The sequence below is a fragment of the Convolutriloba macropyga genome, chromosome 1 (genome assembly GCF_964194025.1).
Source record: "Convolutriloba macropyga chromosome 1, txConMacr16.3, whole genome shotgun sequence".
In the NCBI taxonomy this organism is placed as follows: domain Eukaryota; kingdom Metazoa; phylum Xenacoelomorpha; order Acoela; family Convolutidae; genus Convolutriloba; species Convolutriloba macropyga.
Window position 1 is genome coordinate 34,777,151 of NC_134468.1, and position 12,809 is coordinate 34,789,959.

The 12,809-nt window shown below is 35.7% G+C and overlaps 1 protein-coding gene across 3 annotated transcripts in view; it reads left to right on the plus strand.

Annotated features, from left to right (window-relative positions):
* Window positions 1-12,238, plus strand: part of LOC142338176 (inositol-tetrakisphosphate 1-kinase-like) — a 29,194-nt gene extending 16,956 nt beyond the window's left edge. For 2 of the 3 annotated variants that reach the window (XM_075387819.1, XM_075387827.1), the window contains exon 2: window positions 11,018-12,237. In XM_075387819.1, coding sequence (XP_075243934.1) covers window positions 11,023-12,048 — 1,026 coding nt within the window. In that variant the 5' untranslated portion in view covers window positions 11,018-11,022 and the 3' untranslated portion in view covers window positions 12,049-12,237. Of the gene's footprint in view, window positions 1-6,249; window positions 6,603-11,017 lie in introns of those variants that run through there. The other variant, XM_075387814.1, reaches the window with a different exon arrangement.
* Window positions 12,239-12,809: the final 571 nt, after the last annotated feature.

The following is a 12,809-nucleotide window of genomic DNA, read 5'->3' on the forward strand; positions in this document are numbered from 1 at the left end:
AAAGGCTCGTTGCAATCGCTCCAATCAAAAGAAAGATGTGAATACTGTAAAATACCAAAGATCTTTCAATGTTTCCACACAGTTTCCACGGTGGGCGCTCCTCATTGTTATCATCAAAAATAATCTTACTGGCAAAATCCAACTGACAATCCGGTGAGTCGGCCATGACTATAGTGTACTCCTAGGCGGTGGCTCAGGTGTTGGCGTCTTATTCGATTGCTGTGATATAGCGACAAAGTATTCCAACAGTTTAGCTGCCTCAATTAGCAGTTCAATTTCATCTCGAGTAAGATCAATTTCGGTTTGAACGGGGACACATCTCTGACCCACCTTTTTCCAACACAGTTTCCGCAAAATAATTTCTTCATTCTGATTTTTGTTTAAAAATTGCAAAGCTGCGAGCTTTGAAATATGCAGTGTAAAGTTATCTAAGTTATTGCTAGTCATCTAAAATGGCAACGCATCAAAATAGGACCGAAAAACTGGTTTGAATATTGTCCAAAAAAGAACACCGGTAACGTGCCCGAAAAGAAAATGGCTAGGAATGTTTGAAACAATGTATACATAGCCGGGCGCTGTTGCGTATTGTTCTTTCATGAACCCAAAGGCATCATGAAATGCAGCATGCGTTCTCAAAATTTTCAAATGCTTGAGATATTTATGAAGTCTGCTATCACCAGGTCCTATCAATCCACCATGTGGGGCCAGTTTCTTGATGACCTGGAGATCAGAATTTGGTTCAATGAACATACAAACTGCCAAAAAGGCATTCTTTGTTGTTTCGTTCATAGGAAAATGCTTGGAAACAATTTCAAAGTTGTTCAATACTTTATTAATATGAGGAATGTTTATCATTCAAATGCCCCAATCAACTGATTTACAGAGTGTATATAAAAAAAATGGTGTTTATAGTTACAGTTTTTTTTTATCAGTTTTTCTTTGTTTGTTTAGATGATTCGGAATTTTCCACCTCTTCTTTGCGCGCCTTGTTCTCCCAGTCCTCCTCTAAAGGAGCGTCCCAACATTCCCAGCAACTACAGTGCGCATTATTCATTCCACATTGAACTTCCAAGTAGACCGAGTGATCCGATCTGTAAATTGATCCCCAGCCAGTCGCCAATATATCAATGTAGTCTTCTAAAGTGTTCTTGAACGGAGAATCGGTACTCTCAAGGCTTTCAATTTTCGTCAGAATTCTCTGATAATCCGTCATGCCTGCTGGCTCTAATCGCCGATTTGGGCAAGATCGTTCAATTTCCCACACTGCCTCCATTGCGCTACATCTTTTGGGTGAAATGTCCCTTACGGTATCAGCGTTTCTTGTGAATTGCTCGTAGATGTCTACCCGTCTTGTAATGTCTGATATGTTGAGACGCAAGAATTGCCGATTGAACGTCTGAAACGCGCTTGATTGTGCAAAAATTCTTGCCTTGATCTCAAAGAGGATTTTGCTTTCATGGCGAATATAGGATTTGATAATCTTCTCCATATGTTTTGGATTATCGTTTGTATAGACCAGAATGTGTTGGTGCTCAAATGAGATGTCGTCGCACCATCTGAAATGCTGTTGAGTCTTTTCTGGCTCATGGTTAACAACAGCAAATTGCCATTCTGTGAACTGATCAATCCAGTGTGCAAGGCCTTTTGGCTGAACTTGGGTTGTCTGACTGGCCTCTCGTTGGTCGGTCTTGCGTCTCTTGCTGTTTGAATCGAATGGAAATTGAGAGGGAATGAGGACTTGAGCACTGTAGACTATGAATCGAAAATTATCTGAATTTTCTGGACAGCTTTTCATGGTAACTGCTGAAATTGAGTGATTGTAAGTTTTGGAGCTTAGTATTTATAGGGTGGCTTATTTATTCGAACTCAGATAAAATTCCAAAATTGTGATAGCATTGTTTGTTCAATCATGATAAAAAGTAATTTTGGTTACAAGAAGGCAACTTAGCCCAGTTGGTCATAATGACGTACCATCTGGGCCAAGTTGCCTTAGAATTTGCGGTATTTTGAATTAAAGAATTGTGTTACAAAATCCAATAACCGTAAATAGTGATACAAAGTGAGCAGTATTTGGGTTTTGTAGCTCAAGGGAGTAGGTAGCTTTCTAGGTGTTAGATAGAGTGATTTTGGCGTAGGTTCGAGACTGGGTTGGGAGGGATCCTATATCTGTGCGGTAGACCACCCCATTTCTCACTACTCATAGTCGCTACATTAGACAACTTATGCTCTTTTTTACAGGTACTATACAAATTGAGTAACGTGTACAAAAGAAAAAAATGCGAAGAAACAACACATTAAAACAATAAAGAACAACGAGAAAAAGAACAACTACTCGCAATTTTATATGTACCCACAGCACTGCTCCACAGCTAATTCATAGGACAAAGAACAATAGCTATACAAATGAGGAATAGACACGAAACAAGGAACGAAATGAAGTCATATTCAAAGTCAAATACATTAATGTGAACAAAACTCATTCAAACTCGGTCCCATTTGCTAAAAAAAATCAGTTGCTCTCCACTATATCTCAATTATAAAGACAAAACGCACTTATTAAATTCAATTGGGAACAATCGATCAAGTCCATCCAACAACAACAGTAAAACCTTACAATTCGTGATGTCAAACGAAACAGATGAGCCATGACCAGCAATCAATGTTACTATGGAAGAAGACACTACAAACAACACAATATACAAGCTTACCCCCCGAGAGAAACAGGAATTGACGTACAGAATACAAACTGAAGAAGATTCAGAGAGTGACAGAACCCGAATGCAACCGATCTGACACCTCCACCTTGATAAACCAAAAGAGGTATCAGAAATAGGAGTTCGACATCAGTCTTTTCAGCAAACACAGCGTCGCTGACAACAAAAGATATTTTCTTGAGATAAATTAGCAATTGCATTTACAAACAAGATAGACAACGATTATGGAAATTCAGCCGATATAGATATCACAACAATCGGTGGATGGTCCTGCACATCACTAACGGCTGCGTTTGTCTAGACAAAAATAGTTATACCTACAGTGCTCAGACCAGCACTCGTTGAAGTATTTCACAACGTTCATCCTGGATAACTCAGTATGATTGATATGTCACTAAATCATGATTGTGTAAGAAAAATCGACAACTCCTCGGAAGAGCAGAGGGGTGCAAACCATGCACCGAAATTGCTAAGAACAAAATATGCAACCCCATAATGTCAGTACAAAAAGTTAGATAAGTTAGTTAAACCTAATCAAGAGTTTTAACTAGATTTTGCAAAACCGAACTAGAACACCAAAAACGAAGAAAAGATTCTAGTATTTATCCACAGATATTCGATGTATATCACCAGTCAAGTATATAACAACGCTATTAATAAAAACCTAGTAATATTTCAAACAATATACTGCTATCTACACTCAACTCCACTTAACATAGAGTGGAGCAGTGCAGTTTATTCACAGGTTACGCATTCAAAAAAGTTTTGTTCAAAAGGGAATATAAAAATATACGCAACCGATAGACGATCGTAGGGTAATCGGAAAAGAGCAATTAGATCGGCAAAAGAAAAACTCGGATGCGAAAATTTATTAGATGGCCATAATTTCAGTATCTAACGAACATAAGATTCCAACGGATATCACATGAGACTAACAACTCAACGGACCACTTCAGACCTATCGAAATCCCTCTCGGACGAAATTCAAGCAGTCCCCTAGGAAACATCAACCAGTCCAAACCAAAACTTTTCAAGTTGGTCAAAAAAAGAATCTCTATTTAGATTATTTGGAACTGATGCAGTAGGAACACATGCTTACGATGGAACAGAGGGAAGACAGAAAAGTTGAGAGTGGTACAGAAGTCAAGAGCCGCACCAGAAGTCACAGAAACAATGAATTAAAATGACTATTCGTAGTTTTTTAACCAACACACTAAGCCCAATTAAATAATCCGGACACAGCAATGGACCGAGCTATCATCATGCGAAAGAACTCAAAAAGAACCGAAAAAAGAATCTAGTAGGAACTGTCTCCTATATGGAACAAAAATTATGGAAACTTTGCACACTACAACTACCATAAAACAACCAGAAAGAATGCCCAACACTTTAAGAAATTAGACGCTCGCAAATGGAGGGGATAAAAGCCAATGTTCAATTGAACAGGTAGATCTCGTACCACGGAAAAGACCATGGACTAGTAGCCAACAAAAACAGTCAGACCCTGAGCCCATACTCGCTCATAAAATTGTCAGGCATCCAAAGAAAATTACAACGAAATAGAACGACTAACCGGTATTAGGAAGCAAACAGCATGTCGCAATCGAAAGGTAAAGGCTACTCAAACACAACCGGGACAACCAGTTCCACTGCCAATAGACAAGAGTCAACTAAATCAGTCCCCTGTAACAAACAGACTTGAAGTGGCATTACCAAGCTTTAGTGTTAAACTGTTAGGTTTAAAACTACCAATCCACCAACTCTACCTCCTCAAAGCAAAGCAGATCTTGTAAAGCGCTTTTTAAAGTATGGATTTAACCAACTTTAGCCGTGAAATTTTTGCTTACCTGGTTGTTTTTATTTTTTTGCACTTGTGTTTGCATGGGTGTCCCATGAAATCTTCCAGAAAAACTGATGTTGTATGAATGAGGCACATATCTTTTTTTTCAAGGTTTCCGTAGCGTTTCCTAACTTTTTCTTTGATTTTGTTACTTTAATGTGATGAATGGTATGAGCTTTTATCATTAATCACTCTTGGCATAAGTGAAAAATCTCAAAACGTTTTGTGAGCTTAGTTTTGGAGGTCAATTAACCATTAATTCTGTTAACACACTTATTAAATTCAATTGGGAACAATCGATCAAGTCCATCCAACAACAACAGTAAAACCTTACAATTCGTGATGTCAAACAAAACAGATGAGCCATGACCAGCAATCAATGTTACTATGGAAGAAGACACTACAAACAACACAATATACAAGCTTACCCCCCGAGAGAAACAGGAATTGACGTACAGAATACGCCTCAAACTGAAGAAGAGACAGAGAGTGACAGAACCCGAATGCAACCGATCTGACACCTCCACCTTGATCAACCAGAAGAGATATCAGAAATAGGAGTTCGACATCAGTCTTTTCAACAAACACAGCGTCGCTGACAACAAAAGATATTTTCTTCAGATAAATTAGCAATTGCATTTACAAACAAGATAGACAACGATTATGGAAATTCAGCCGATATAGATATCACAACAATCGGTGGATGGTCCTGCACATCACTAATGGCTGCGTTTGTCTAGACAAAAATAGTTATACCTACAGTGCTCAGACCAGCACTCGTTGAAGTATTTCACAACGTTCATCCTGGATAACTCAGTATGATTGATATGTCACAAAATCATGATTGTCTAAGAAAAATCGACAACTCCTCGGAAGAGCAGAGGGGTGCAAACCATGCACCGAAATTGCTGAGAACAAAATATGCAACCCCATAATGCCAGTACAAAAAGTTAGATAAGTTAGTTAAACCTAATCAAGAGTTTTAACTAGATTTTGCAAAACCGAACTAAACACCAAAAACGAAGAAAAGATTCTAGTGTTTATCCACAGATATTCAATGTATATCACCAGTCAAGTATATAACAACGCTATTAATAAAAACCTAGTAATATTTCAAACAATATACTGCTATCTACACTCAACTCCACTTAACATAGAGTGGAGCAGTGCAGTTTATTCACAGGTTACGCATTCAAAAAAGTTTTGTTCAAAAGGGAATATAAAAATATACGCAACCGATAGACGATCGTAGGGTAATCGGAAAAGAGCAATTAGATCGGCAAAAGAAAAACTCGGATGCGAAAATTTATTAGATGGCCATAATTTCAGTATCTAACGAACATAAGATTCCAACGGATATCACATGAGACTAACAACTCAACGGACCACTTCAGACCTATCGAAATCCCTCTCGGACGAAATTCAAGCAGTCCCCTAGGAAACATCAACCAGTCCAAACCAAAACTTTTCAAGTTGGTCAAAAAAAGAATCTCTATTTAGATTATTTGGAACTGATGCAGTAGGAACACATGCTTACGATGGAACAGAGGGAAGACAGAAAAGTTGAGAGTGGTACAGAAGTCAAGAGCCGCACCAGAAGTCACAGAAACAATGAATTAAAATGACTATTCGTAGTTTTTTAACCAACACACTAAGCCCAATTAAATAATCCGGACACAGCAATGGACCGAGCTATCATCATGTGAAAGAACTCAAAAAGAACCGAAAAAAGAATCTAGTAGGAACTGTCTCCTATATGGAACAAAAATTATGGAAACTTTGCACACTACAACTACCATAAAACAACCAGAAAGAATGCCCAACACTTTAAGAAATTAGACGCTCGCAAATGGAGGGGATAAAAGCCAATGTTCAATTGAACAGGTAGATCTCGTACCACGGAAAAGACCATGGACTAGTAGCCAACAAAAACAGTCAGACCCTGAGCCCATACTCGCTCATAAAATTGTCAGGCATCCAAAGAAAATTACAACGAAATAGAACGACTAACCGGTATTAGGAAGCAAACAGCATGTCGCAATCGAAAGGTAAAGGCTACTCAAACACAACCGGGACAACCAGTTCCACTGCCAATAGACAAGAGTCAACTAAATCAGTCCCCTGTAACAAACAGACTTGAAGTGGCATTACCAAGCTTTAGTGTTAAACTGTTAGGTTTAAAACTACCAATCCACCAACTCTACCTCCTCAAAGCAAAGCAGATCTTGTAAAGCGCTTTTTAAAGTATGGATTTAACCAACTTTAGCCGTGAAATTTTTGCTTACCTGGTTGTTTTTATTTTTTTGCACTTGTGTTTGCATGGGTGTCCCATGAAATCTTCCAGAAAAACTGATGTTGTATGAATGAGGCACATATCTTTTTTTTCAAGGTTTCCGTAGCGTTTCCTAACTTTTTCTTTGATTTTGTTACTTTAATGTGATGAATGGTATGAGCTTTTATCATTAATCACTCTTGGCATAAGTGAAAAATCTCAAAACGTTTTGTGAGCTTAGTTTTGGAGGTCAATTAACCTTTAATTCTCTGTTTGAATTTTTCAGTTCGGTAAGATCAATAGAAATTTTCTTAGGTTTTGTATTCTCCTCGTGAATAATTGTCCTGGTGAAAATATGCCAAAAGGAAATTGTGTGTTATCAAGTCGTATATTTTTTGTAAGCTTGTTTGTGGTCGGAATATGTTTTTTATCTGAAACTGATCTTTTGAGTTATTTAATGCTGCTTGATTTTCAAATAATTTCTATTGTACGAATTTTTTTCAGATTCCAATTATTAAGAGAGCGTTTAGTAGCGCAGTTAGATGTATATCTTATTGTATATCCATCTGTGTTTTGGTCAATGTTAAGGATTGAAAAATTTTAAACAATTTTTAGTCCTTTAACTTATGTTGTATTCAACTCTTTACTGTAATTCATCATTCTTAATTGTGGCTTTAATCTTTTCTCGTTTTGACTGGACATTTTTTTTTGACAGATGTTTTTTATTTGATGTTAATTTTAAGGTAGTGCCGAAACTTTGAGCAGTTCCCGAAGTCCCTCCCGCTACGCTTTTTCTATACTCGGAATTACTATTTTATCATGCGGCATTTAGACCTAAGAACGAAGGGATACTAATTGCTGCCCAAACTGTTTTGTGATGGAGAGAAGTTGTCGGTTCTTGCACTGCGCTGATTTGAGGACTTTTTATTTTGACAGAATTGTTTTTTTGTGACAGAATGGTTTTTACTCCTTAGGTTCTTTTGCTTGCTTAGTTTTGTCATTAAATGGTTTATTTTTGGCCGAGGCTGCATTATTTTGAAACCTTGTATTGATAATACTGTGTCGTTTGACAGCCTTATCAATGCAATATTGGAGCAGTTTTTGGTTAGTTTTAACTTTTTCAGTATTTCCCATTTTTCGCATATTTAAACCGACTGTTTGGTAATCAGTGTGTATGGTTTTGACCTCTACTTAAACCAGGCCTCGAGTCTCCAGGCCTTCAAGAGTCTTTCTCTTTTTCAAGTTTTTACATATCACAAAACCAATTTGAATCGTTTTGTAGAATTTTTCTGATTTTAGTTTGATGCAATAAACTAAGCTTTTTTGAGCACCATTAGTTGTTTCACTATTGTTTTTGATATTTCATGGTTTTGGCCTGTAGGTGTTTGTAATTCAATAAAAATTTGTTTCATAATGAGGATTGTAACATTTTTTGACATTTACAAAACAAATCAATTTTTTGAATCTTTGTTTTCGATGTTTCATTTCAAAAGAAACGTCGCTAATTAATTGTACGGAAGTTCAAGACTAAGCAATGATTTATGATTTCTGAAAAATGTTGAGATGCAATTTTCCTAATTTTGTTTACATTGTGTCTACCCTCCACTTTAGAACGTCGCGCTTTTTCCCAATATCCATGAGTTGTTGCGTTAATCTTAATAATATTTGCTCTGCCTTAATGATTTTGTTACGATTTTAAGTTTTTCCCTTCTCCTTTGCTTTTTTCTTTTTTTTAATTTTATGTTTTTTCATTTAATATAATTACGTTTCGAGATTTTGTTTGGAATTATTATTAACATTTTTGTCACTGATACTCATGATTGAACGGATCTTTTTCCTTTATCTCTCTGAAAAATTGCGGTTTTACAATGGACTGCATATTTGATCGAAGATATCTCAGAGAGCTGTATATCAAGTCTTTCGAATCCCAACACCAGAAATGTTAGTTTTGATAGCTGGTGCTTATTTTCAATATTTTTTAAAAAAATGTTCAATTCAGATTAAGATTTTGTCTGCCTTGTGCTTTCCGATTCTTTCTTTTGGTTGGCGAATTTTGAAATTTGGAGACTGAAGATTTAGGTAAAGTTTTATTTTGAATTCCTCAGTTTTCTTTCTTTTGGCTGTTTTTCGAAATATGTTTCCATTAATAGAAAATTTTGCAGTCTCAAGATTTCAGTGATTTTTTAAAATAATTTCTTGGGTAATAAAATCTTATCTGAAAGTTAATTAATATCGGTTTATTTTGTATGAATTCTGATTGGTTCCGTATTTCTGTGTTTTGTGTTTTCAAAGATATTATTGCTAAAAAATATTCATCACCAATGTTAACTTTTCATTAAATATATTTATTGCAGAACTTTTAAAATAATTTTAATAATTTTAACTGGAAGTAAGTAGAATTTCTTTATTGTAGAGAATTAATTGTAACGAGAGAAAAAATTTTTTGTGAGGTCATGACGGTTATGTTGTTTGGGAAAGTAAGTCACTCTCACGATTCTTCGAGCTATTTTTTTTCGTCGGCAGGGGTTTTGTTACGTCCAAGTGACGCCACCATCACTTCAAATCTGCCCGTTGGGCATTGTCATTCACTCAATTCCAACTGAATTGCGTGAATGACATCATTTTTTGCTCTTAGTGGAGCGAGTTTCTGATCATTCGCGTGATTTAGTTTTTGGTCTTACGTGACTTACTTTACTCAAATTTTTTCCCTCTTTCAGAATGACTTTTTAAGGGATAATATCAACTCAGTTTTTTTGTAACTCTAATTTTAAGTTATTTGAGAGCAGCTAATTGGAGAATTTTTTTAGTCTATTTTTTATTATCTTTTTAATTTTAACGCTGGAGATCAACAACGCTATCGCAGCTGTTCTCTGGCAATCTGCCAGCTATGTTGTTTAATTTTACTATTTGAATAATTTGTACTACTGCCTCTCCTATTCGAATAGTTCGTTTTGGAAGAAGACAAGCCAGCCGATGGGCGGGCTTGGAATATTGTGTGAACTCGCCATACCGAGCCTCCGGTCATATCCTCAGTTCAGTTAATAGAGTAATCACTTCCTAAATAAATTTTAAGAATATTTTTTATTTCCGAATTTTGTCTGAAGAACGTTTAGCTGACTTGTGATTATTGAACTATCGCCTAAGTTTTTTTCTTTTGCAATTCTTCGTGTTCAGACAGATATAAAATTTTTTTCTCATCTGTTCTTTCAATATTTGAAAAATTTTATTGAACTTGAATTAACTATAATTCGTGTCTCGCAACTATTCTTTATCAAAATTTCAGCGGCTTGTTTTGTGCTCATCCAGCGTGTTAAGATTGTTCTCGTGTGAAATCTTACAATTGTATAAATAATGTTTGTCTAAGTTATTATCATTAAAATTTTTGTGTAATGGGACCAAATGTAGTGTCATTACTGAATTGAAATAAAAAATGCGGAGACATATCTGAATTCTTTTCTTTACTTTTAAAGCCCCTTACAAGGGGTAGATTTTTCTCTCTGGTTCTAAGTGTAATTGAGCGGACAGCAATTGGTTGTCTTTTATGGCATTTTTGGCTCGCCTTTTCATATTTATGGATACCCAAAAAAGCACAGAATGTTTTTGTGTTGTTGCTCTTTTGCACATTTTATTTGTTGCTAAATATGAGAAAGCGAAAAGGAATTTTTGGGTGTTTATCTTTTTCCAAGAATTCGATGCTGGATAATAAAGTTATTTTTGTCTTCATTGTTAGTCTCCAAATGGATGACTTTGGTTTTGAATTGGCGCTCCGTTAGAATATAAAATGGCTTCGTTTTTGGAAAATAAATAGATGTTAGAAAACAAATGACATGATTCTCAGGTACAAAGGGCTTTATTCTACTATTGATTTTGTCTCTCTCATGTTTGCCTTTGTGGGAAATTTCTCGCGATTTTCCACCTTGAAGCATCTTTCCGGTTTTCACCTATTCTCAAATTTATGTTTCACAGGAATTGAACCCGCCGAGCTAAATAACGGGTAGAGGGTTGAACTTTCACGTTAATACTTTCTCTCAAAGTAAGTTTATGCATTTGGATGCGACCTAATTTTTCCAGTCAAGGTCCCATATTGCCTTGTTTTTATAGCTCGCATAATTTTAGATAATAATAGATAATCTTGGTCTATTGGTTACTGTTGTCGTAGTTAAATTGTGAATGGTAAAATTATGGTTTCAGCTGATATGGAATCGGAGGAAATATTTCGTATCGGACTCTGGATGTCAAAATCGAAGATGACAAAATTTAGGGTACCAATTCTTAATGATTTTCTGAAACCTCACAACATTCAAATGACATTAGTCTGCAGTGAAGATTATGTATTATTGGAGGATGCAAAACCTGAGTCGCTAGACTTGCTAATATACAAGTTAATTGATCCGAAGTTTAATTCACAGCAGAGAGAAAATGCTATAAACGGCGTGATGAAGCTAAGTCGCGAACATCCCAAATTGCAACTTTTGAACAATTTAGGGAGTGTGTTGAAATTGTTGAATCGAATCAAAACAGAAGATCTTTGCATGGAAGTGTGTAAACTAGTGAACAATAAACTACGTTGGATGAAGACTGTATTAATTGATTCAAATGTCACAGCCGAGAACTCAGATCAGTTTTTAACTTGTAATAATTTAACTTTCCCAATTATTTGTAAACCTGTCGATGCAGTGGGCGATCACGGAATGAAGCTGGTCTTCAACAAACAGCAGTTTGATCAGGTATTACGGGAAGCTCCTGTTGGTTATTTCTCTCTTCAGTCTTTTATCAATCACGGTTCTTGTTTGATTAAAATATATGTCATTGGTGAACACGTTTTTGTAGTTCGACGACCATCCGTCAAAAATTTCTACCCCAATTTTTATCCTAAAAATTATATCAATTTCTCTACTGCCGATGTGTCGAAAGTTAAAAGCAAGAGCGATCTAATTGGTGTTCGTGAAGACGCTGTCATTGATGATAACTTGGTTATTGAGTTTGTTAGTAAATTTATCGAAATTAGTGGTTTAATGCTTTTTGGAATTGACGTAATTGTCTCGTCTGAATCTGGTGCTTATTATATAATTGACGTGAACCAGTTCCCAGGTTATGAAGATCTATATAGCGCATATTCCCTGAAATTTGTCCATGAAAAGTATCTCACTCTTTTCAATAGATTCCGTCGACGTGAACTGACCTTTCAATTTGATGCCTTTAGCCTTCATAGAATTGAGTAAATGTATTATTTTAATTTGTAATCTTCACAGTAAATTTTAACATAAATACAAACGCCTTTTAACCCTTCTTAAGCAATATTAAGGTTAGATATCTTGGTAGTATTCTTTTTTCACTTTTGTTCCGACCTCGTAATTGTCAGTATTATTAATATTCGACGTAGTATTAATATTATAGAGTTAGAGCCCCCAGGAGATGAAAACTTTTGACAAGTTGTGATTAAATGACGACTGGCAAAGTCATCAGTGAATGAGGAAGAAACCTATGTTTTTAACCAGCACGAATTTAAGAAAATATGGCTGATAGTGCTGACTTGTGAGCACTATAAAAAGTTAAAGGAAACAAGAAAAATTAAAGCATGTTCTGTCTAAGTTTAAACGTGAAAATTTTTCTTTCAAAAAATATACAGCACTATTTTTATTTTTATGAACAATTTTTTTTAATGTATAACGAGATTGTTTGTAGTACCAGAGAAATGAAATTACTGTGAAAAATTGTGCTTGCGGCTGTTACAGAGATCGCATGAGAATACTACCTTGAAAGTAGAAGAACAGAAGTTTTATCAGTTTTTAGATCAGATCAGAAAAACGCTGCTGGGGAACAAAGACACTGCTAGTATATTTTGTTTATTAATATACTTTGTTTTTGTTTATTTGTTTCTCCTGCAAAGATGTTTCTATAAAAAACCCGAAGTATTGTATGAAAGGTGAAGTTGATGTTCCGAAGACTTTCTATGAATGGAGCAAATGTCCAATGGTATTTG